The sequence below is a fragment of the Scomber japonicus genome, chromosome 9, assembly GCF_027409825.1.
Source record: "Scomber japonicus isolate fScoJap1 chromosome 9, fScoJap1.pri, whole genome shotgun sequence".
NCBI lineage: Eukaryota > Metazoa > Chordata > Actinopteri > Scombriformes > Scombridae > Scomber > Scomber japonicus.
The window spans coordinates 30,145,757-30,171,558 of NC_070586.1; the positions used below are offsets into that span (position 1 = coordinate 30,145,757).

At 41.2% G+C, this 25,802-nt stretch overlaps 2 protein-coding genes across 2 annotated transcripts; one reads left to right on the forward strand and one right to left on the reverse strand.

Annotated features, from left to right (window-relative positions):
• The first annotated feature begins 1,708 nt into the window (after positions 1 to 1,708).
• On the forward strand, positions 1,709 to 12,193 carry lrrc75ba (leucine rich repeat containing 75Ba). Its single transcript, XM_053325960.1, has 4 exons — positions 1,709 to 1,990; positions 4,925 to 5,053; positions 5,971 to 6,083; positions 11,587 to 12,193. Exons 1-4 carry the CDS (start codon positions 1,709 to 1,711, stop codon positions 12,191 to 12,193), a joined length of 1,131 nt encoding a protein of 376 aa, XP_053181935.1.
• A 4,546-nt stretch (positions 12,194 to 16,739) lies between these two features.
• Positions 16,740 to 24,057, reverse strand: ggt5a (gamma-glutamyltransferase 5a). The gene is made up of 12 exons (XM_053325956.1): positions 23,885 to 24,057; positions 23,311 to 23,438; positions 23,105 to 23,200; positions 21,762 to 21,948; positions 21,521 to 21,681; positions 21,146 to 21,292; positions 20,738 to 20,868; positions 19,263 to 19,447; positions 18,954 to 19,045; positions 17,563 to 17,669; positions 17,271 to 17,381; positions 16,740 to 17,185 (listed from the first exon to the last, which is right to left on the reverse strand). Exons 1-12 carry the CDS (start codon positions 24,055 to 24,057, stop codon positions 17,039 to 17,041), a joined length of 1,665 nt encoding a protein of 554 aa, XP_053181931.1. The 3' UTR covers positions 16,740 to 17,038.
• Between the last annotated feature and the right edge of the window lie 1,745 nt (positions 24,058 to 25,802).

Sequence of the window (25,802 nt, forward strand, 5' to 3'; positions counted from 1 at the left end):
ATGTTTACTTTTGACCACTTGTCTGTGGTTAAATAATTTATGATCAGATCAGCCAAATAGTTTTTTTTCCCTTTGTTTTCTTTGAATAATTTATAGAGGCCCAAAAAGATCAAATTATCCAGCATATAATATGAAAAAAAACAAGTTCAGAAAGAAAAATATAACTTGTGTGGCATCTATTTTTTACTGTTTTCCTGCATGTTAATCATCACTCAGATTTGTCTTGGGGACCACCTCTCTATCCATGCAGTTGTAGCTTTGAAGCAGACGTTGTCAAGGTTTATCATCTGTTTTTAACAGCATTATAGTACCACCTTTTATTAAATAATACATTTTAAAAAATGAAAAGTTTCACACACACAAAGACACTTTCTTTTATGAAGATTCCTAAATGTGAATAGACAATTTTGTTCAATGCATATTGTGAAAATGAGTTATTCAATCAGCACCGCTTAGAGAGTGAGAGCTCTGACAGAACAAATTAGTAGAACAGGGATGGTACATTAAATTCAAGACAGCAGTCAATCATAATTAGGAAAATATGCACAGTGAAGGGGAAATATTTATTAGAGAGCACTTCTAATGCCCTGCTGAATCATAAGGTCAAATCAAGATCAAAGAGTCAAAACTCACAATGATGCTACAAATAGACCCACACTACATCACTAAACTCCTTTTAATAAGATTGACTCTCATGCAATCTGAGAAAAGCTATACACTTATGTTTGAAGTAATATTCAATTACTTATAGTGCAGGTGTGGAGGGGGCTGGGAAGCATCTAAACTCCCAACATACTCTGGTTAACATGAAGCTGACCCCCATACAGCTGGATGCACCCCTAGGTCCCCGATTAATTACCCCTGAGGTCCCTTGAACAAGATGCTGATCTATATGACAGAAAGGCACACTAGGGCATGAATGTTCTCCAAAGAGTTGTGACAGATGCAAACAGGATTTGACAGCTCTTGCAATAGCTGACTGACAACAAGAGTGCCAAACGGAAAAAAAAAAAATCATATTTATAAAGCTTTAAGGCCAGTGGCAAAGCTCAAATTTGTGCAGCTGCAGAGAAAAAAACATTAAGTTGCTCTGACCAGATACACATCCTTCGAGCTATGTGTTTTCATATCTTTACAGTTATTGAGAGGACTTCGGCGTGATTGAACAGATTGTGCATTGGCCGCATGGCTGCCTAAGATTTTTTTTTCTTTCTTTTTTTTTTAACAACACTGACATTCTTTATTCCTTTATTCGCTGCACAGAGGGGGAATTTCGAGCCTGGGAGGAGAGACACGCAGCGGGCACCAGATGCTGGGATTGGTCGGACGCTCCACGTTGCACGAATCTAAACAGCAGCGTAAAAAGCAGAGACGGCCGGAGGATGAAGCAGCCTCAGCATCCTCAGCATCCGAGCCAGGCGCACGTAGCCCGCGGTGGAGGGAATCAAAATAGCAATGTGCGATTAGTGCACGAGAGAACCGTGTTATATTAGACTGTCGAGGGATATTGTGTGCTTCTGCATAGGATCTTCAGTCTGTTGACAGGCAGCAACGCAGCGCCAGACAACACGGCGCTGTAATACCTTCCACTGAGGAGCATCTGCTGGCTGGAAACTGAGGCTGATCATGGGTTTATCTTTTTGGTAATATTGCCTGATCTGAGAACACAAACCCCACCTGTATCCGTAGAAATAATCATAATAATAACATGGGTTCCAGACTGAGCAGGCAGAGCAGCCTGGACAATGAGAATTTCTCCAAAAAGCGACGCAAGCTTCTAGATAACGCGGGAGAGAGCGACAGGGGCAGTCGGGGCGGCGGGGACTTTCTGTTTGCACTGATGCTGAAATCAGACAAGCTTCCTGGGATGCTGCGGAGGACCAACCACAGCCCGTACATGAGGCGAGTGTCGTGGATCAAAGATATACAGAAGCTGCTCCGTGATCGCAGGATCGAGCAGGCGACCGACGTGCTCAAATTACTGAGGAAGGTAAGGGAGAAACTGCACAAAGCTCGGCCTGAGCGCAGTAAAGTCAGACCTGTTTACATACAGTGTGTGCACCATACTGCTCTCAGCCTGCTTCGATGCTGATGCAGCTACACATCCTATAAACAACCCAGAGCAACAGATGGAGGACATGCAGTAGCTGTCCATGTCAGTGAGGCCAGTCTGATGTGCTCTGCATGTCCAGTTTCAGCATCTTGAGTGCCACAGGTGCCTCACACTCCTCCTGCATGCTCTGCTCTGCACCCCTGCCCCCCCCCCCCCCCCCAAACCTCTGACCTCTGACCCCCCCCCTCCCCAGCCCCATACACCCCTCTTTTATTCCCCTGTGAGTTGACTCTGCATGCACTGCCATGCATTTCCTCCAGAAGTCTTTGTTTTTATAGAAAGTAGGACACTCACAGAGCAGTGTACCTGTGACACATTGTTTCAGTGGCAGACACAGCGCGTGACTCACCACACAGTGTTCACTCTCGCTGTGGGTAAACGTGCTCTGTGTTGACATCTGATTTGAAAGGATGGCCGGCACTCTAAATGAGGAAAGGGGTCAAATTGCGTGCACCGTGTTATTACGTTATCCCAAATTTCATTATCTTTGGGTTGGGTTGTGGACTTGAACCTCCTTGAACGTCCCATCATCTCATCAGCTCCACCATCCTCTCTACATCTGTCCTTGTTTCCTCCACTACCGCTAGAATCTCACCTCTCCTTAGGCTGCTCTAACACTCCCATTAGAGTGACCTGCCCCCTCCATCCCTCTCCACTCTTCATATCCCTCCCTCCCTCCCTCCCTCCCTCTGTAATGGCCTGTGCTCCAGTAGCAACAATGTCCGCCCTGGAGTCCTGTTCCGCAATTAAAAAAATATATTACTCGTCTCCAGAAGGACTCATTAACTCTTACTTCAAAAAGAAGGTTGCAGCAATGAGCCTTTGCTTTAATGCCTTTGTTTTGCGTATTTCTGCAGTCAGGTGAAACCTTTGTCATTCTTTGGTGATTTTTAAATTAAGATTAGTTGTTTTTCTAGGAGTTGAGAGATTTTCTAGCCTCTTTGGCTGATGAAAATTGCTCAAACCCACTGGATCATACCAAAAATGCATTGTCATCAAGCTATAATGTTGTTACTGTTTAAAAAAGATGACATTTTATGCAATAGATACATCATCTAGATTATGTGCTACACAAAACCCACATTATACTGAGTGAATACTGCTGTGTTTCTATCAGACATGTTCTCATCTGCCATGGGATATGTATCATTACAACACGTGTAACAGAATATGTAGGTGCATTGAAGATGTGACAGCAGCCTTGGTGATCTCATTTGTTTGCTTGCCCTCAGGCCCTCCTCTGTTTAGCTGTCGGCCAATCCCGTGTTAATTACTCTGAAGCCTTGACACAGGAGAGAGTGGAACCTCCTTAATCAAGCCGAGGAGATAAACTGGATAGCCTAGGCTCTATGACAGCCACATCCACAAGGGACATAGGCTTGCTTCCTCTAAATGAGCTCCATTTTTATTAAATAAGCCTTACTTTATCTTTACTCGCAGCGTTGCAAGCAGGCAGATGTCTCCGAGATTCTGTTCTCTGAATTTAAAAGGGTCTCATGGCTGTTAATTGGTGTGTAACAGTGAGCTCTGCTCCAGATATGAAAAGATCTGAGCTCTGCTGCAGATACGGGAAGGAGTCATGGCTTCATGCTGGGCTTGCACATGACAATTGATCATATCTAAACTCAGAAAGGGAGATATTTTTATACCTTGTTTCTCAGAAGGGCAGAAGCTGCTTCTAAGCGGCCTTGGGTTCAGTCTGTTTACTGTTGCCCTTGTTAAAAGGGAAGCCAGTAATGTGGAGCTGCCAACCTCCCCCTCAAACTGTCTATTACAATCAATGCCGCTTGTGTTCTAGGAAAAAAAAAAGGAAAAAAAGAAATGTGTGTGCAGGTGTGTGCATACATGTCTCAAAGGCTTGCTTCCCTTATTAAAGTTGCATGGACTGCACAAGTGCTTGTCATCGTAGTCTGCCTCATTAGGATCTCGAGGATGGACTTGTTGATGAAGGCAGATTGTACAGCTCAGTACGCACAGCTGCATCGCTGGCTTTCTCAGTCAGCACACTCAAAAGGTCATCTGAATTTTCCTGCTTTTAGTTGGTTTGATTTGTTTTTACTGCAGATCACTTTGGATTTGTCATATTTCTGAGTAGCCTGCCATGACAGCTTTCACTTCTGACATTCTTGCAGATGCATTTATGTGCTACACAAATTTTCAAATCACATTTACTCAAATTCTAACATTTAAAAGTAGTTGTCATGTTTCCACAACATGAAAAAAGTTATAAACCAAGAAAAATGGCTTTATTGTATATATTATTGAGTATAGAGATATGTATGCATTGAACAGCAAATGGAGTTAATCATCCAATGCACTTTTGAGTTTTTCCAGGAGGTTATTGAACGATCATAATGGAGCATGCACAGTCTATTTATAAGGTTTTCACATCATATCAGAAAATGAAAGCAGAGTGGTCTTGTTTGTGCAAACAGCATGCACTGTGGCATGTTAGGATATACACTGTGGCTCAGTGCCATGGAGGTGTGATTATAAATGCCAAAACACAGTGTTCCATGCGACTCCCCCTAGACTTCACTCTCCTACTCTAGATAAAAAGCTTCTGTCTCCTTTAATGAATATTTAAAAGAAAACACTTTTATCTTTCCATTTCAAGTCACATTGCCCTCGACACAGCAAGGCACAGTTTTCATCAGTAATGCAAATGTTTCTCAGGTGCAAAAGAACACTGCTAGATGCTTAATTGTGATTACTGCTGTATGTTTTTTACAATTACAATAATTTTATCTTGCTGTGTTTGTGACTATTCTCTTCTTGTCTTGTCTTTTTTTTTTTTTTTTTTTTTGGTAGGATCTGGGTTTGGAAGGCGCCTCGCTCAATGACATCTTATACAAGAACGCTGCATTCCTCAACCTGGTGGACCCAATCTCACATGAGCTGCTGCTGAGCTTGGCCCGAGAGATGCAGTGTCCTAAGAAGGTTAGCTTTTACCTTCCTGAGCACTCACAGAATGTCTATAGAAAAATCAAGTCAGATTTTAGCATTCTGAAAAGAGAGTATTGACTTAAAGTATTCCCCCGATGGTTTCCTTGTGTTAAATGATTGGTTCTCAAGATCAATACAAATCAAATCTGAGGATTTTATCTACCTTTCTACAGAAAGGGATGTGAAATTCTGCAAACACATGTTACTTTTAAGCAGCTGGTATGAATCCTTGGAAGCTGATTCTTTCATTTTGTTTTTCAGCCATCCAGTTTGTTGAATTAGATTACTTGAGATTTAATACCTGAAAACTCATAAAACTGGAAAATATCTGCAAAAATTACCACTGACAGCCCTGAAGGAATGAAGCAAGAGAGCACATTAAACAGAAAAGGAGATGTGTTTTGTGCACAGAGAGGAATTAATAACTCAGCATGTCTTAACTTCCAATGGTGAATAATAAATGATTTGGATGTCGGCAATGACTACCATCAGCCACACCGTAACAAACATGGCTAATGAACTTAAATAACCAGTGTTTACTAGTGGCTGTGTTGAATCTCACCTCTCCTGTGTACTTCCTGTGTGTTCCCCACCCACGCACGGTGCATGTGATTAGATTTTCTTGCTCCGGCAAGACAGCCAAATTGTGTTTTGTTCAGGAGTAGCTCAAGGCACCGCTAACAATAACAAACCTTTTTTATTGCGGTTTATGTGAAAGATGTTATGGTTACCGGTTGACAAGTTTCAGATAATAGAAGACGGCCTAGGTAACATGAAACGATGAATTCTAAGGATTTTTTTTCCTCCTCTCTTGCACACATGAGCAGATTGTATCTTTAAAGAGAGATCTCATACTGAAAGGTGCTGCTTCACTAACGTTAGTCTCTTTCTCTTGTGCTCTGTTCTAGCAGGATGCAGACACCATAAAGTCTTCAGATAAGATTTGCAGACAGCTGATCTACCACCTGACCCCACACTCAAAGTGGCTGAGGCAGAGCATGTCCAGACGGAAATCCCAGGCCTGGTAAGCCCTTCTGTCCAGGCACCCAGTCTGTAATAAATCTGCAGCTCCGCACAACAGAGAACAGGGCTCGGCTCCATGTCGAGCTGTAGAGATTTCCATCTTTGTAGCTGACATTGAACGAGGACAGTGCTGGCCACGGGCTGACCTGATGGGTACGCCATGGTAACCACAGCTGTCAATCATCTTTTTTTTTAAGTGCTCAGGTCCATTGCCACTAGCCTCTCTTGCTTCCAAAGTGGCACGGCAACAAATTTGTCCATCTGTTTGCTTTTTCCTCCCCTTCAAGACAAGCCGGGAGGGTGACGTTAAAATATAATTATACTTGATGAAAGAGTGAATTGCTTTTGATGTGCAAATGACAGTGACAGAATTAGCTCGGGTACAAAATAGGTTTCATGTGCGCCCACGTGTTGCTTGGTTATCCTTTTCACAATGAGAAACAGGCTATGATGATTCCTTTTTTTCATGTAATTGCTTATTCCACAGCTGGCTAGACGCCGCAAATAATGCATTCATTTTCTCAAGATGAAAATAATCTCAGAGTTGAGGAGGAGACAATGCAAACACAGTGAGATGAGACAGGTTCATTAGGAGGCAGTCAGAGGTATCAACATGCAGAATCAGAGGGAAGCGAAGACATATTCACAGGGATCTGGCAGGATCAGACACAAGCGAGGCTTTGTTGTGTTCATGGACATTTAATTCAGCCCAGAATAGGAAAGACGCAGGACTTAACTGACACTGACAGCATCTGTGGAAATGTGCAGATACATACTACTGCTAGATTTCTAGCTGATGGAGCTTTTTTTACTTAGTCATGTTGTTGGCTGCATAAACCTGCAGAGAGAGAGATGGTCTGACACTGGCTGAGACAGCAGGAGCAACATGAATCATTAAAACAAAAATCCACCCTAAAACAGAATATTAATACAGTTGATGCTTTGAGCTATGACAGTTTTGCCTGGCATTATGTTAGTGAACAAATACCTGTCAAAGCTAGAAAGAGACCAGACCAGGGCCAGTCTGCATAGGACTGAGAATAGAAATGTATTTCACCCAGTCAATTTCTGGACATATGTTTTTGGATTTTTTTTGTGTACCTTTATTAAACGAAACAATTAAATAATTTAGGCTAAACTTTGACACAAATATTTCCCAAGTGCACAGTTAGTTTTTCATGTAATGTTGGAAGTGAGCAGTTCGGCTCCATTTGTAGTGACAGTCCAGTGGGATTGTGAAGGATCAGAAATTGTTTTATAAAAGAAACAGTTCGACATTTTGGGAATTCATTTGTATTCTTGTCAAAAGATGTAAGAGAGGATCTATACCACTCTCATGTCTGTGGTTAAAATATAAAGCTACGGACAGCAACCGGTTAGCTTAGTTTAGCTCAAAGATTGGAAACAGGGGGAAACAGTTAGCCTGGTTCTGTCTGAAGGTAACACAATTGGCCTGCCAGCACCTCTCAAGCTCACTAATTAACGTGTTAACACAGGGTGTTTTGTGCTGGACTATTTCTTGGCTGAGGGCAGTAACTTCCCCGGCCAAGAAATAGTACAACCGCAACTTGTTTTTATGGTGTGATTTTATTCCCACGGATTAAACAAACGAGAAAATGTTAATTGGCAAGCTTTAGAGGTGCTGTTGGGCAGATTTTGTTACCTTAGGGCAGAGCCAGGCTAGTTGTTCCCCCTGCTTCAAGTCTTTATGCTAAGCTAAGATAACTGTCTCCTGGCTGTAGCTTTTAATTTAATGGACAGATATGAGAGTGGTAGTGATCGTCTCATCTATCTCTCAGCAAGGAAGTAAATAGATGTAATTTCCAAAATGTCAAACTATTCCATAATCAAGTAGAGATGTAACTGTCCTCATTAGTGTGAAAATCATGTCATAAATATAATTTTAGGGTGGATTCTACCTCCCTTAAACCCCCATTTTTGGTCAGTTGCAGGCAAACTACCCTCATCTGTGCAAAAATGCCACAATCTCACCTCTGTGTTCAGAGAGGAAACAGAAACAGCTCAATCCTTTTTAATGCCACTGGATTGTTCATCCCTTCATTATCCAGCATTAGCACTGCACACTGGTCGCTCTAAATACTGTACACACATTTCTGACTGAAATGCCACACTGAATTAATGTCTGAATCTCACTAATCCTGTTAATCTATCTAACTAGTTTATTTGGGGTTTGCTCGAGATGTGTTTTTTTTTTCTTCTTTTTTTTCCACATTTCATGAAAGAGCTTGACAACAGGCTTGATTGAGGCAGTGACCCAGAAATGCTGCCGAGGCGCTCCCACCTTAAGGGTAATTTCATGTGAGCGTAAAAATTGTAGACACTTATGTGACCTTTTTTCTTTTCACTCTTCACTCTTCACTCTCTTCACACCACTATCTTCCTGCTCCATCACCCTTATTTAGCCTCCTAATTGCATTTTTTCCCCCTGTGTCACCTGAACACAGAAAAGAACAAATAACAAAATAACCCAAGCTACTTTTTAGTGGTCTCTGCCTCTTTTGTCTTGCTGTCACTTCATCATTCACTTCAGACATTTTCATGTTCATGTCTTCTCAAATTCACTAATATACATTATATTGTGCATCATGGCATACGAGGTGTGTTAAAGCTTCCTGAAGGGCCCATCTGTCATTCTTACTGATAGCCTCAGATTCAAGTCCTATGCCAGGAAAATACAGAATAAGACACAGTTCTCGGAGAAAGGACAAAGTGGTCTGAACAAAGAAATCCACTGAACAAGATATGGAGGTGATACCTGTGTGCAGGGACTTTCTTTCTTTATTGATATGGACTGTGGGGTTGGATTTCCTGCACCATGAAGGACAATGCGGCGGTTTGAGTGTGTGTGTCACTTCTCCATATAGTCTTGCGTATATAATACAGCATAAATGTCAGGGAGCAGATCTGATTAGTCTGGATTTTCATCTCATGTCTTTCTTGCGCAGTTTGGCTTCACCCATCAGAGGGCTGAAATTACTAATAGAGCAAAGCTTGAACATAAATGACTCTGCAAAAATTGGTGTGAGCAATGCAATAACAGCTCGGGGAGAGTTACGGGGAGAATGAACTTGAAAATTCTTATTTAAAGTTGAAATGAAATGGGATTTTCTAGGACACTAACAGACACATTTTATCCATAAAAAAAAGAAAGTCTTTCTCTTTTTGTAATTCTCATTTTACCTCATTTCAACTTGCATTAACTTACCCTGCAGATATGAATATGTTGTCAATAAATCATATTTACGCGTACTGAATTCAAATGCTGCCTCATTACACTAAATCAATGACACACAAGGGGGCTGATGAGCCGCACATGAGGACAAGAGGTGCACTTTGCTTCCCCAGGTGGAAATACTTAATAGACAGCTTCATTATACAACATAAATTTAATTGATTGCATTATTATGTAAGGGATATTAAATAAATGACTTGAGTGCACATTTTGTTTTGGGAGCGTCATCTACTGTTCTTAACATGTTGATGCCATTTGTGTTATTACTGATACAGGGGAGGGATTATTTTCTGTGCTGCTTTGGACATCCACTCTGTGACATTTACTCACAGACATCAAACGTCTGAACCACCTGTAACGATATGAATTGTTCATTTCATCTCTTGCTTAGATTGAACACCGTTGTAGTATTCTTGTGGATGTAAAGATTGAAAAAAAGCCGTCTTCTACAAGTTATCAGTGACACCCTTGTTTTCTGGTGTCAGATTAATCTGGAGGAAGAATGAAAGAGGCTACCTGAAGGACGACTCAGACATCCATTTTTTGTGCTTCCTGAGAGCAAAAGAATGACTGTCTGGGGGGGAAAAAAGAGGGAACCGTGTGATCAAAACTCATTCACACCTGCAGGGGAGCCTCTGCTAGGCCGGAGCCATTAAGACTTTTGTGCATCTGGTGAAGATGAGGTTTCTGACATACAAAAGGCTTTGAGGGGCCAGACAATAGCGAGTAGGAAGATAGTGGCTCACAAGGCTGTTGATGAAGATACAACAGCCTTGACAAATGACTTTTTCTTATAGATCCTGAGCTCAAAAGCTGATTAAACTCCCTTTTAAGCCTGGCTGCATGATTGGGTTTTCTACTTCTTTCTTTCGAAATTAATACAAACGCTGTATTTCAAGACAATCCTGCTCATCAGCCCATCACCTGCTTTTAAAAAGAACCAGTAGATCTTGCTCAGGGCTACATCATGAAAAGCCCTCTATTTTCAACGTGACCAAAAAACACTTTAAAGCATCACAAGTGACAGGTACTGCAGTGGATGTCACAGTAAGTCACCGGGCGCCGGAGGATGTTATAATTCACTCTGACACCGAATCAGCGTTACAGGCCACTTCAGTAACAGCTCAAGTTAAACACACCACATCCTCAGGGGGGGAGAAGGGAGCACCGGTAAATGGGACTGACTGGAAACAAAAGGGCAATGGCGTGTGTAAATAATGCATAAAATATTCTCGGGTGTAACATCAGCAAATGCTTTACATCACAACAAAGTATCAGGTTATGTCTTATTTCCTTATTCTGCTTGTATTACACATTATCCTTAAAGGGCTTTTGGGTTTTCAAAGGCTTGTGCTAGAAATCTGCACCAAAACAAACAGGTGTCCTACATAGAATACTCCCTGCTCACATATTAAATCAAACTTGACTGACACACATTTAAAAATCACTTCAATACACTGTCAAACACAGATTAAACTAGCGAGAAATCTGAGAGTGCACACATCTGCCGAGGTCGCACAATCTATTAAATCTGTTGTCTCAATGATACCAGATGTGAAGAAACGATTAATCCAAGTACTCATGTACTCACTGATAGATAAGCGTGGGATACATGTGGGATATTTTATTCAAATAACAGCAGTAGTTTATGAGAAAATATGCCCTTAAAACTTCTGCACCCCAGATTCACACAAAAACATAATTTCTTGGCTTCATTCTGTTGCCAAATTTCCTGCTAACTCACAAACACTCAGAGATAGATAGGATAGAAAAAAAGTGACTTTTCTTGGTGGGTGTAATAATGTTTCTTGATTTGTGGCACTTCCAGAAGAAACAAAATCTCTTTCTTTTCCTAACTTAAAAATATAGGAGCCAAGCATCTTCTTTCAAGTTTTATCTTTCTCTAAAACACACAACTCTTTATCTTTTAAGCAGTAAACTTCTCTGTTTCTGGTCTATAAGGAGCTCTGTGTTCCTGGCCCTCGGAGCTTTAAGCTCAAGCTGCTGGCTCGCTCGGATGTTTTGGCTCCTCTGTTTACACTAGTAAATCCCCCATGCTGGAGTCTCTGTGTCAGCCTTCCGCTCCAAGCCCGCCCATTCACCCCCTCTTTTATACAGCACAGGAAACATAACATAAGACCAGGCCCATGTCCCCAGGTCGCAAACCACTCGAAGAACTCCTCAGATAGAACCTAATCTGGTTTGTGCTTTTTTAAGTAATCTCACTCTCTTTCTGTTCCTTTTCTAACAGTCTCAAGACAACCCTACAGAAAAAGCTGTCCAGCGAAAGCGTCGATCTGTCCGGCATCCCTCTGTCTACCCGTGATGTGCGCCAAGTCGCCTTCTACCTCCAAAACAACAGAGACACTGTGGTGGCTGTGGACATCAGCTTCACAGATCTCCAAGACGACAACCTGAAGTTCCTTCTGCCTCTTCTCGCCTCGCTGCCAAAACTCAGCACCCTGGCTCTTAACGGTAACCGCCTGACCCTGGCCATACTCAAAGACCTCACAGAGATGCTGAAAGACCCCAAGAAGTTCTCCAGCCTGGCCTGGATAGACCTGGGCAACAACGTCGACATTTTCACCATGCCGCAGCCGCTGCTAGTCGCTTTACGTCGGCGCTGCAGCCTGAAGAGCAGCCTGCCCACCATCTATGAGTACACAGAAGGCCAGCCCTACTGCTACCACCTGGAGACGTCTATCGAGGAGCCCAGCCACTACGAGGAGGAAGAGGAGGACGAAGAAGAGGCAGAGGATGATGAGGATGACATGGGGAACAAATTTGTGCTGGAGCCATGGGGCTTAGGGCAGAAGCAGCTCTCCAAAGACTTCACCCTTCACTACTGTGAGAGGTGATGGAGAGTTTTGCTCTGAGGCTCTTCGACTGTGGTTGAAATGTCGTCCCACAGCACTCCGTTACTTCCTTCGCCCTCCCGTCCTCACACCACGAGCCCAGTCACCCTTTGAGGCACGGGGGAGACCAGTGCCCACATTGTGAAATTCTCGTCCCGACACGGCTACCAAGCTATTCCTAACCATCTCTGAGTTAACCCACACAAGATGACAGTGAAGTGACGGTCGCAATGGCGGACTTACTGTGTTGGTGGATGGTGCTCTTGGGAACAAGGTGCGGTTTCATTGGAGGGGGGCTGGAAGAGTTAATGAACCGGTGTGCTCTCTCTCTCTGTCTCTCTCTCTCTCTCTCTCTCTCTCTCTCCCCCTATCGCTCTCTCTCTCTATCGCTATCTCTCTCTCTCTCTTTCTCTCTCCCTCTCTCTCTCTCTCTCTGATAGTGGCAGCTGAGGAGCCAATCCCAAGGAGATTTAGATCAGTTGGTTGGATGGAGGAGCAGCATCCCGGCGGTAGCTGAAGTGGAAGTAGAGTTAGTTTGGAAACAGTGGGTCCCTCTGGGTTCTCTACCAGGACTGAGACTATCTCTGGCAGGCAGGGCCTAGCTCCACATTGTGTGTTCTCTGTTAATCTCTCAACAAAAGCTATGACACAAGTTCAACAGACTATACAGCCGACGACCCGTCACGTGACGCCGGCAAAACTGCTAGGTCAAGACTTTTTGCGTTTTCCCCCCCTTTCCAAATGTCCACTTGTGAATACCCACGCAGCCCTTGTGTAGATGTAAATGAGGACACAAAACATGGCTCTGTTGTGTTTCCACGGGCTATTTTTGTGCACTTTTGGTGAACAAAGCAATCTTAGAAGACAACAGGTAGGACTCAACAATGGATAGCTGTCACTGATTGTTTTTGTACTTGCCTAAATGCTGATATTCACCTCTTTGTAATTATTGAACTGTTGTAGTCATCACCACAGTGTTTCAGTGCATTTATGACACTACAGCCAACTGTTAATATGGGCCGCTGAGTCTGAGCAGCGCCCAAACTGCCCTTCCTACTGCTGTGTGTCTTTACAGATATGTTGTCGTTCACATTCATCGACACTGTACTCCAGTGGCCCTGTGTTTGTTATGAGACACAGCCATGACTGTTAAATATTGGTTATAGTCTGACTGACTATGAGCGGTCACGTCCTTTGAGTAGCACATAACGATATAGTTAGACTGACCGTAACACTGCAATGCACTTTAAGGCACTATTCTTTTATACTTGATTTTCTCCATATAGCATCCTCTGTGTACATTGTTTTTAAATATGAATTCAACCATAAATATTTACAAAGCAGAAGCTGACAGCATACCTCTTTAAGGTGAAATGATGACCAAATGGCTCATGATTCTTTGAAGAATCATTAAAAACATACCTGCATCACCTGATATATTATAAATGTTGTGTGTTTATACGTGTTTGTAACTGTAAGATGTCTAATTACTGCTGTAATTATTTGTGTTATTGTTTTGGTGTTTTGTCTTTAGTCCGACTCTGTAATTATAATAATGGCTCTAATGACTATGAAACTGAGCGCAGTGACCTCCTGCTATAAGCTGAAACAATTGGACAGTAAACAAAGGGGCTGATGGGATTATACAATCAAACAGAAAATTGCTCGGCAAATGTAAGCTCATCTTGGGGAATACTATCAGAGCGGACACTTTCTTATGTTGAATGTTTGATCTGAATGAGGGAGAGCACTGTACACTTGGTTCGTAGTTTCTGTTTCGTGTGTCAACGTCAAACTCTTCCTTGTTGTAGCCTCTGTGTATTTGTCTCATGCCAAACACTGACTGCCAATAAAAGAACCAATCCAAACAAAGAACTGACGTCTGGATTTGTCTTGTGCGGGGGAACGGGAGCTACATCTGGGTTACAAGCAGAACCTGCAGCTGCTCACGCAAACAAACAGAGGATTTAGTTATGCAGATTATTCCACAAATAGGGCAATAAGAAAATCAGTGTGCTGTTTTGAATTGGTTGCTCGAGCACTGTGCTTGTTTCAGAGCCAGAGGATCATCTGTGCCGCTCTGTTCTGTCAGGGAAACGCCTGAGCTGCCGACGTTTGCCAGGCAAAGGCAGGGTGGTCATCGCATGAGGCCCTACCCATGATCCTCTCCTGGCAACCTTTTGTTCCTGCTGCCAGACATGGTAATGTGGCATTTGCAACAGGTGGCTCCTATAAGGTCAGGGCACAGTGTGACTGTCACACCCCCCGAGGTCCAAATACCATGTGACAGGGCAACAGAGCCCACCCTGGAAATCACCAGGATCTTATTATCTGACCTTTTCTTTTCAGTATTGGTTTATTTCCCCAGGTTTTGAGTAAAAAAAAAAAAAAAAAAAAAATCAATTACTTTGCAATACTACTAAGTAAATTCAAACAATTTCCCAGGAAGGCCAGTGAGCAGACACATCATATTTCTTTGGAGACTCTAACTCAGGAAACTGCTCTCCTATTTGTATGAGTCACTGTTTGATCTGATTATCTTGCTCCAGCTGCTGCATACTCTGCCACAAAACTGAAAAATAATTCATGAAAAACAGCACAGAAAAGTCATGCGGATTGTTCTGAATACATTATGACACACAGGCGTGGATTTGCACAGATGATTTCAAAAGAAGTGAAGGGATTGACTGTCTGAGTGACACTTTGGTGCATCCTGTCAAAAACACTTGCCATTATTGTTTACTTCATCTTATATTGCAATCAGGACTGATTTATTTTTGTATTTCTATCTTTTGTCATCATTATTAACTATTTATGCATTCTTAAATGTATCCCTTGTTTATCCCTTGTGTTTCTGGTGCATCCCTTATACCCTGTGTCTCCTGTACTCTCCTGTCTGTCTCTTTCTCTCTCTCTCTGTGTATCCTTGATGTGGGAGTGGTGCTCCTCTCGCTCCCCCAGCTCCCTGATTGCTGTCCAGCCCACACACCTGCTCCAATCCGCACACCTGCAATCCATCAACTCATCTACTCAGCAGTATATCAACCCAGTGTCTTCATCCACTCATTGCCAAATTGTTGTTTCAGCTGTTGTGGTAGTCTCAAGTCTTTGAATTGTGCATTCAAAGTTTAGTTTCTCATATCACTCTGTTCACTGAACTAACCTTGCCTCCCTTTGCCACAGGATCACTGCATGCCTACCTGTTTTCCTGCTCACCTCTCTGTCTGCTGACCGGTTATCCAGTCAATCATCACTGTCTTCATCCCTGCTTCACCAGACACCAGCTTCTCTCTGCCCTTCTGCCTTCACCTGCTGACATCCTCATCTCTATCCACCTTCACTCCCTGAGAGCTCAGTCATTAAACCTTTTCTTATTCACTCCAACTCTTGAGTGTGTGTCCTGTGTTTGGGTTCCCCACTGTTGATTGTAACAACTGTCTATCAAAAGATCCCTTTTCAATGTCAGTGATGGAGGACAAACTCTACAGTGTGTGCACAGTCATTTTGTGCATTTAAAAGGTAATAGCTTATAAGAGAATTCAGCAGTCTGAGTTAGTCATATCAAGTGGATATCTGTCACATTTACAGTCTTTTTAGCATCAAATTCCTTCTTTGTGTTTCCTCAGACAGCGTTTCCCTGTTGAGCTGCAATGGAGGTATAGTAACACTATACTTAAAAGACTAACATTGAAAGATATCTACTTGAGGACTAATATGTATGGCTGAAGCTTCATATTAGCTTCAAATAAACTTTAATCCACTTTTGCACAGAAGGTGGCTTGGGCATTTTTTGTGGCCCATCACCTACATTGTAAGTATGAACCTTCTAATGTCCACTATATGAACAAGAGGAATAATTATGGTAAGACAAAACCTATTTCATTGTTGAATTGAGCACCTGGCAATTGTTTTGTTTTAGTTATTGTTTTTTAAGCCAGATCTGAAAAATTGGGAACCTGTCCTAATCCAGTTTTCTGAATTTTGCACATACAGAAAAACATATGAACTCCACTTAAAGAACTTTCATAACTCTTATGTGTTAAATGGAGTAAATACTATTCAAGGATGGCACACATTGTGAAATCCATAAGTCGTATTTCAAAAACTAAACTGGTATTGGCCAATTTTTGATTATTGCTCTTTAAAGGAGTTAACACATTTATTAGAGATTTGCATCCTGTAAAGCAGCTTTTAGGATGTATCAATATGCCTGAACATTTGTTATAGTAGATGAAGCATGTTAAAATAAGGATATATTTTATTTGTGTATTATAAATATAATACGTATTTCACTCACTGTATATTTATTAATCAGTGCTAAAAGAGCTCATATAATAAAGGTGAAAGAAGAATTCCAGTACTGAGAGTATGAATGCCAGATAACACCAAATAAGAACAAGTTATTAACTTAATGAGACAGTGTGAAGTAGCCTGCTATCACATATTAAGGTAAATACACACATCAAGTCACATGTATCATGTGAAAAAAGGAATGCATTGTCCCCTATTTCACAACAGAAAGATGCAAAAATGGGGGATATGGCTTGAGAGATTTTTTTTTTAAAAGAGTGTACAAACAAGCTGAACAAAAGGGTCACAGGAGGTCAGATACAGTCACAGAAAGGAGCAGTTGTTTCCTCTTGAACTGTAAAATCCATCATGTCACCATTACAGGCAGCTCTGTTCAAAGGCCACACATTTAACCGCTACATGTGTTGAGCAGAACAGACCTGTTTTTCAGCGTCTTGTTCAATCATTGTCCAGCAGAACAAACATGATCGGTTGCATGTTATCTGGTTTTCAGGCTGCAGAAAGAAACATTGGAACCAATGTCACCGACTCCTGGTCTCAGTATCCAGCTGCTTTGCCCATTTTCCTGGCATCAGACACGGCACAGATACAGCCATCCTCCTTCTCCACAGCGTTGACCACATTGTAGAAATGCCTTGCTTGTCCACGTGTGTGTCCCAGAGCTTCCAGAGCCTTGATTACATTCTGAAGGTAAAGAGGAGAGAAGACTCAGGTGGGATACAGTAAAATGTGTTACTTCACCAAAGAAATGCATGATGCAGTGTTTTACCTCATCAAAGTTAGGTTCAAACTTCAATGTGTTTTCAGAGTCAACAAAAACAATTGGAGAAGCAATTGCCTCCTTGAGGCTCTTCCCAAACCAAAGGTGGTTCATGAGTGCCTGGAAGAGAAACAGAACAATACGCTGCAATCTGCCAGATGGGAAAGTAATGATTACAGAATGGATTACGGCACACATGGTAGACACTCACAAAGACAGCACTTGCTATGACAACAGTGAGGGCATTAGTCTGCAGCAATTTATCTTAATGGCACTTAGTGTGATTGCCATGGACACGTACTGAGGCCATCCCAGTCGTGATCATACTCCCTCCAGTCGATCCAATCACCAACGTCTTCGTCTGAGACTTCAGGACAGCGGGAGTCATGGAGGAGGGAGGCTGCTCCCCTACGAGCAAGACAAAAGCTTTGACTGACAGGATAGACGACTAGCATTCAGACTCATCAGTGTGAGAGGAACAAGTAGAAAATTATTTTAAATGCAATCAGCTGAGCACTTCTGAATGCTGTGAACAGCAGCTGTGCATCGGAGGGCGAAGAGCATTCGTTCAAAACTGACACGTACCTTTACCTTTGTTCAACAGCTGACATCATACAGTAGTGAGCACTGAAGGTACATGTGTTTCATCCTCTCTATATTATATTCATCCCCCAATTTAAACTATGAATGCCGAACTCTCAATAAAGGGCCACATTAATCAATCAAAATCAGGGCTATTTATTTTATACCAATTGTGCTTCAACAGTATAGAAGTGTTTTTTCATCATTTTTGAACTACTGAAACGTTACTAAACTAAGGATCTACTTTTCAAGGTCTCATATCCCATCAGAAACAAGACTACAAGTCTGCAGCCATGCTCGCAGCTCTGTGAAGTTGTATTTCAGCACAGTTGTGCTTTAAGTAAAAATGCTAAAATCAGGATGCTAACATGCTGACAGTGACAATGCTAAAATGCAGGCGTGAAACAAGCCTAACGTTGACCATATCAGACTTCATGGCAAACCATCCAATAGTCATGCAGGCATTTCATAAAAGTATTGTTACTTTTATGAAATGCCTGCATGACTATTCAAGGTGGCACCAGAGCAAAAGTACCAAAGTCAGTAGAGTTCATCCACTGGGCCAATGCATACACAATTTCACGACAGTCCTAACTGTGAAAACCATCCATAGCAATGCTGCTAGCATGGCTAAGAAGAAATCAGTAAACTCAAACATGTCATAGGAGGTAACATAATCTTTGTTTGATATCCACCCACAGTACCACCACAAATACAGAATGTCAATTCTGAGGTTTCAGATACAGTTAATCAGCTGTGTTCTCTCCCACCCTGCAGCGCATACTACTAAAGTAAAGGTATTTAACCCTGTAACAGTGGATAACTTGCAACTTGCAAAACCACCAGGAATGAGAGGGTGTACAATACATATAAAATGGGTGCAGTTCTCCGCTCCCATGTAGCTACTTCCTCTTGGCCATCAATACATACTGTACATTAATGAATGTGAATCAGCAGCCCTGATTAAATCAGGAAGTTACTCTGTGAATCTGAAAGAAAAGACATAGCCATAACATCACCTGTATCTAAATATAGTTAAATAAAAACAGAAAATATGCATTGTATATAATAATACAATATACAATATACAATACATTGAGTTGTGATTACCAGGAGAGATGCTTTCAACTCTTCCACAGAAGTCAGACAGCTCATTGTTGAGGATGACTCCAGTTCTCTGAGACATGACTTTTGAGCCAAATCTGTGAGGAAAATACATCAAATGACCTGAATCTTAATTATAATACGTCTAACACCAATGCACTTGGTCATAAACTGGAGAAATGGATAAATAACACATATAACAGCTTCTTAAATCTATGATTTTGTTGCTTCTTCTCAAAATAAAATCTTTTTCAGTCATCTACTCTCATAACAATAAATGGTTGGTTTCTCACTGTGAAGTAAAACCGTACTGACATGTGGTTGATGGTGCTGGTGACAGACACAGCGGATCCGTCGTCTGCCAGCACAGACACGTGTGTGGTGCCCATGCTGTCCAGGTATGGGGTGATGTTGTAATACTGGAGATCGTGAGTCTTGTCACTGCTGATCAAGCTCCTGATGTGGCTGGCAAAGCTCTCCTCTGTGAAATTCTTTACAATCTGTAAGAAGAACAAAGCATTTCAAAGTAAAACATGCATCAAAGAAAAACAAATATGAAAGGTAAAGGAAAAATAAAATTTCATTTTTCTAGTTAGCTAGGAAACATTTTACCTCTTTCAATCCCAGACCATGACCTGCTTTTTATCTGCCTCTCAAACTCCTGTTTTCTCTGATTTATTTTAAATATAGCACCTTTTCTTTATTTGAATAGCATATATGACTATGAATAAACATTTGAGGGGAATAGCTGCAGTCAAGTCCAGTAACATAACGCATTTATTTGAACGTGAAGATCTCAGAACATCAGTCCAGCTAATCAGTGAAATATTTAAGATTTTAGGTTTAATTGACAGCAACTGTGGGGTCACAACAGCATCAAAAGCATAAAAAATGAGAAGATGCATAAACCTTTACTCAAAGTTACTTTTCTTGTAGTCAAACCATTTACTGGCCTCTGACAAAAGCATCATAAACAATTAATACTGTTGGCAACTTTTTACAGTAACAACATAGTATTAGTGGGAATATGGAAAGGGAAACTCTAAAAGTCAGACATAAATGTGAGCTGATTTGACTGGAAATGAGCATGGACACCACTGGATTAGTGAGGTGATGTCCTTGTTTTGTATGATTAACTCTCCTTTTATTTTTCAGAACTGATTACAGTGTAATATTCATATACCTGCTGCAAACCTGTACCTGATGTACAAAGAAAGATGGTCTGTTGATGTTTGGTATTAACCGAAATTAAGAGCATATTGCATGATGAATAACAACGGCAGTGTGAAGCAGAATATATCCAGAAGTCAAAGCGTGCAGTTATTTTCAGGTACATTACCATTAACTATAGAAACAGGCAGGTTTACTGCTCTCCCTGGAGGGAAATGACTCTGTTTGCTTCATGATTTACATGAGACTGATGCTTTATTGCTAATTATATGATGATTTAATGGCTACACTATTTAGTAAAATATCCTCAATTTTTAATGAGGTTTTTTGGATGAATGGTCACACAAAAAATTGAGTTAAGTTTCAGGAGGGGAATCTTTTGTGTGGCTTATTTTATTTATAGTTCTTTGTTTGCAATGTAATGGAACACGTTTTTGTCTATATCTGAAGATTGTTTCACCACTGAAATAGTATTTTAGTTTCTTAATTGATTGGCAGTGACTGTTATAAGCCAACTACCTTAACTACTTAAACATAATGACAATATATACAAGTTGAGACTGAAAACTATCCTTTGATTGTTGCTGATATACAGTCAGAGTATTCACTGTAAAACTTACTTCACTTGAGCTGAACTGTGGATCTCGGATGTGTTTCTTTAGTCCATTGGCAAACTTAAAAGCTTCAACATAGCGGTGATAAGCCAGCGCCTTTTGTTCAACTGTCAGAGATTCCGCATTCAGGTCGTATCCTGTAAATAAAACATTTGCTCATTTTTTAAATGTTCCATTCTTAGTGTGCTCCACTTTCAGAGATTGATCTGGATTCATGCTACATGAAACACAGACACTCATACATTCACACCGTCTCCTTTTTTAAGTAAAAAACTCATATGCAACAACCACCTATAGAATTCATTTGGGATGGATCTGCTCAACAAATGCAAAAGCAACACAGCTAACAAGCTTCAGAATGTGATTTGAAAGCGTAGATGAGCAGCAGCTCTGTAGACTGTGTACAACAGGAACCTTTCATGATGTTAAGGATGAGGCTGAGGATGGTGCCTCCTGCAGGGGGTGGGGGTATGTACATCTGGTAGTCTCCCAAAGGAACAACCCACGCATCAGTCACTGTAACTCTGAATGATTCCAGGTCCTGTACCGTGAGTGTTCCTCCTGAAACAAACAAATGGTTCTACTAAGCAAAACTGAGCAGAATGCATTTCAGCTCTACATAATCAAGACTTTTAATGGATCCAGGCAGCTCACGCTAGAGTATGTGAGTGATCACTGCAGTGCTTTACAGACTGAATTGATTTGTTCTTTTGTAATTAGATCATTGTGCCAGGCAGGGCAATAAAATGGTTGGGAAAAGAGAGCATGATGAAACTCGTCAGACAATACCTGCCTCCTGTATGTCACGGATTAAGTCTTCTGCTATTTCCCCAGTGTAGAAAGCATCTGCCCCTTGATTTGCAATTTTCTCCAACGTGTCGGCCAGTTTCTCGAATTTAACGATATCACCAGTCTTCAGCAAGTTCCCGTGCCTATCTGAATACAGCTTACTAGAGAACAAATACAAAGTACAATAAAAAATAACGCAAATGCAGACATGCTTTGTTTTTTTTGTGGATTTCATTCATACCGAAGTGGCTGAGTCATGTTTGTATCTATATACGGGATGTATCGCCCTTGGATTTGAGGTATAGGGAACCCTTCTCTGGCGAGCTTGATGGTCGGCTCGAAGAGGGTGTGCCAGGGCAACTTCCCGTACAGTCTGTGTGCCTGTTCATAACCTCGAATTTCTCCCGGGACCCCAATCCATTGGCTACCTGGAGGGATGGACAGTTAGGTCAGTGGTGGAAAGAATCTAACTATATATAGTCATGTTCTGAATGTAAGTACAGTTTTGAGGTGCATATAAGGGATAAAATGATTGTACTTTTTTCTTTCCTTACATGTTATTCAAGATTAAACCAGTTGCTCCCAACCTGTTTGGTTTATGACCTCTTACAAAAACAGTGTCTACTATTTATTACTGAGATTACTATATGACTATTATTACAGTCTACTGATAATATAATATATGATAGTATGTCAAGCAGAGTGCCCAAGAGTATTTTTTACTTTTGATGCTTAAAGTACATTTAGGTGATAATACTTCTATAGTTAATTGGGGTTTTCAATGCAGGATTGATTTATCTCTGGAGTATTTTGACGTCATTGTATTGCTACCTCTACCAACATAACGTATCACAATAAGTATGTAATGATTAAGATATTTTCAATTTGAATAGAATTTTATTCATGGGCCAATAACTTTATCAGTTATTACAAATGTGTTTAGCTTTGCTCTGTTCATACGTTTATTTGACCTACATTGTAGAATATGCAATGGTTTTGCCAGACAGATAACATTTTGATTATATGAGTTACAGATAGTACTCTCCTGTTGCTGTAGATGACTATTTATAGGCTTACAGAAACAAGAACATGTTGCAATAAGATTAATGGTTGGTTTAGGACTGCTTTTTCACTGTATGTGGTCTTGGCTCTGAGGAGAGCAGCTTATGGCCACTTCTTATGACAGGACTGTTGGGCCCCCAGTGTGTGTATACACTCACACACTTACTGCATGGGAACATCAACAATGAAGAAACAAAGACATGTGAATGTCCAAGAAAGGGCTGATAGTATATGCAGCAATATACACTGAAAAACGACCGGTTGATAAATCTATCAACTTTGTGTTCTTATGTGGTAAATAACATTCTTCGGTCTTGAACTAGACTGAATTCCTCAAAGGTCAGAGGTCTTATGAGAATGTCTTAAGTGAAGAGAAAAATGTCTAGGCTTACCTTCTTCCTGCATTATGTTGCAGAACCTTAACCTAGTTACCCTGACACTTTACGCAACAGGCAGAGCAAGAAAAACAAGAAATAATTCAATTACAAAGAATCAGAATGACCTAATATGGCTGAGCAGTACCTGACACGAGCTGGAACGTCTTTGGACATGACTCGAGCAGGTCAGATTGAAATTTCTTGGGGACGGTCTCTCTGGAGTTGATGATTTTGACTTTGCCTTTTGAAAAGAGGAGACATCACCAATCAACTTTGTCTTTCCAGCATGCAGGACACTCGTTAGTTCTGCTGTATAAGAGAGCTGAATAAATGAATGTATGTGGCTGTTACCAGAGCTGTCCATCACTGTGAATATGGACCCCCCTCCGACGCCCATACTCTGCGGGTTCATGACGGAGGTGCAAAGCAGCGCAGCAATGGCGCCATCTACTGCTGAGCCCCCTCTTTGAAGGATGTTCCTGAAAGATTTCACACTCATCACTATCCATGTCTATCTCTTTTCCTCATGATGCCTGCGCTTGCCAAGCAGGTAAATAGCATATTTAAACTATGTTTTGCATATGCTGGTCTTATGCAAAGCATTTACAGCCAATGTCCTTGTTCGTGGAATGTTTTATAGAAATTAGCCTCATTAAGTGTTTAACAGTATTAAAACCAGTATCTAAGTAACCACATTTGTTAGAATTTGAGCTGCTATTTACTACTGAGTTATTTACGATTAAAATATGAATAGTATTGTGTAGCGTAACCACTAAGAAAGTTTTAGAAAGTGCAAAGAAGACTGCTTTTAAGTCTGTATTGTGCGTAATGTGAAGTTTCCCTAACGTAATAATCACATAAGCCTATTATCCAGAGCAAATGGAGATATTTGTGTAGTCAAAGCAAAAGATCAAATGCCACTCACCTTCCAATATCTGAACATGTCCCAGAGTCTGCGGCCACTGCAGCGCTTGAGAAAGTGTCATCGGGACACTTGGGTGAAGTTTTCGCAAATAAAGCACTGCACACAATTATAGCAACTACACACAGCAGCATCAGTGCGCAACAAGTATACACCCTCGCCTTTGACCTTGCCATGGCTGATACTAGACCTCCGATTGGATCATTAAACTTTCATCTGAGGATATCTCTTCTGAAATAATTTGACTGACTGGATAACTGGGAGCCTAGTTGACCCCATCAGAAAGGGCGTGCTGGAGAATGTGGCTCCACCCCCGCCTGAAGCTCAAGCTGTGGAGGAAAAAACTTGTGAAACAGCTATAGAGTCATGCCTGAGGAGGTTTCATATCAAATGTGTTTTTATTATATGCCCACGAACCAACTCACGTAAGACAGGTGACAGATGGCAGATGGTGGCAGGCTGAGGGTGTAGATAGTGACTTCACTGGAATTTACAAGGAACTAAGGGACACATGACGACACAACGTGCTTGTACATGTTTGTATCACCAGATCTTTGACTCAATAGACAAAGGCACGCAAAGAATAAGTATTTCCAGGAGTGAGTACGCTACTGTCTGAGAAAAGGGTCACTTTACATCAATTCCATCTTCCAGATATGAGAGGAATCTGGGAATAGTTCCAGATAACACACTTAAAATCAACTCCTCATAACAAGGGCCAAGAAGCTTGTAATTTGAAATATACATTAGCTGAGACATGGACAGTATTGTTACTCTTGAAGCTCTTAAGAAATACTTATTTCGACTGTAATGTGTTTTTATATTTGCCACTGCGTCAGTTTGCACTATAAACTGGTTTGTTAGTCTCCTGTTGGGTTAAGCTGCGGTTAAAGTGCAACTGTAGCTACTGGAGTTAAATAAACCAAAGAATGGTGAGGATCCTTACAGACCTGACAGAGCATGTTAAACATAAAACCACAGCTGGTACTGTCATTGTTGTTATGTGGTGTCGTTATAGGCTGCTTGCTCTTTTCTTGTTCCAGGAAAAGCCAAAAGGACATTTGGCAGTGGTTCTCAAAGTGGTCCTTGAGGGGGTACCAAGGGATCCCCATCACGAAGGCCAGTCATTTATTTTATATTATAATCCCATACCTAAGTAAGACAATGACATAATGTATTACTTTTTTGGTCGTGGGTTTCATACACTTTTTGCAATAAAACATCTAAAAGCAAAAATTTTCACAGATCATCCAGGGGTTCTTAAACTTTTTCACGTCAAGGACGCCTTAACTAAAATTTGTGTCAGTTAAGGCGTCCTTGACGTGAAAAAGTTTAAGAACCACTGGGTGATGACCAGTCATGGGAAGGGCGAAGGGGCCCAAGAGTGAGATCTGCAATTGGACTCATTAGAGAAAAGTTTTTAACAGTTTTAACTGTTGCAGTTGACATATTCTTATCACCATCAAACTACTGCTCCATGGCTGCAATCCTCACCTGTTGCAGTGCATCTTGGGTAATGCAGTCTGCAGCCAGATCATACAGACGTCGACGGGCCATCAGGCATACGGAAGAGGGAGGCTGTCAGCTGAGTCAAGTTGGTGGAGATTATCAGAGCAATAGCGGATATAAGGCAACTGTACCTTCAAAGTAAATGCATTCATCATTGTATGCTTGGAAAAAAAACATTGTTTAGCTATTCTGTGAATACGATAGAGCTGCAAGAAATTATTCTTTTCATTGTTGATTAACGTGCCTCCTCTGTTGGCAGATTAATTGTTATGTCTGACTATAAAATTGTGAACATTTGAATTTTTCCTAAAGCATGTTGACATCCATTCAAATTTCCTGTTTTATCTGGTTTAAGTATTGCACTTCCATAAAGTTTGACATCTAAGAGGAATGATATCGAAGCAGCAGAGCC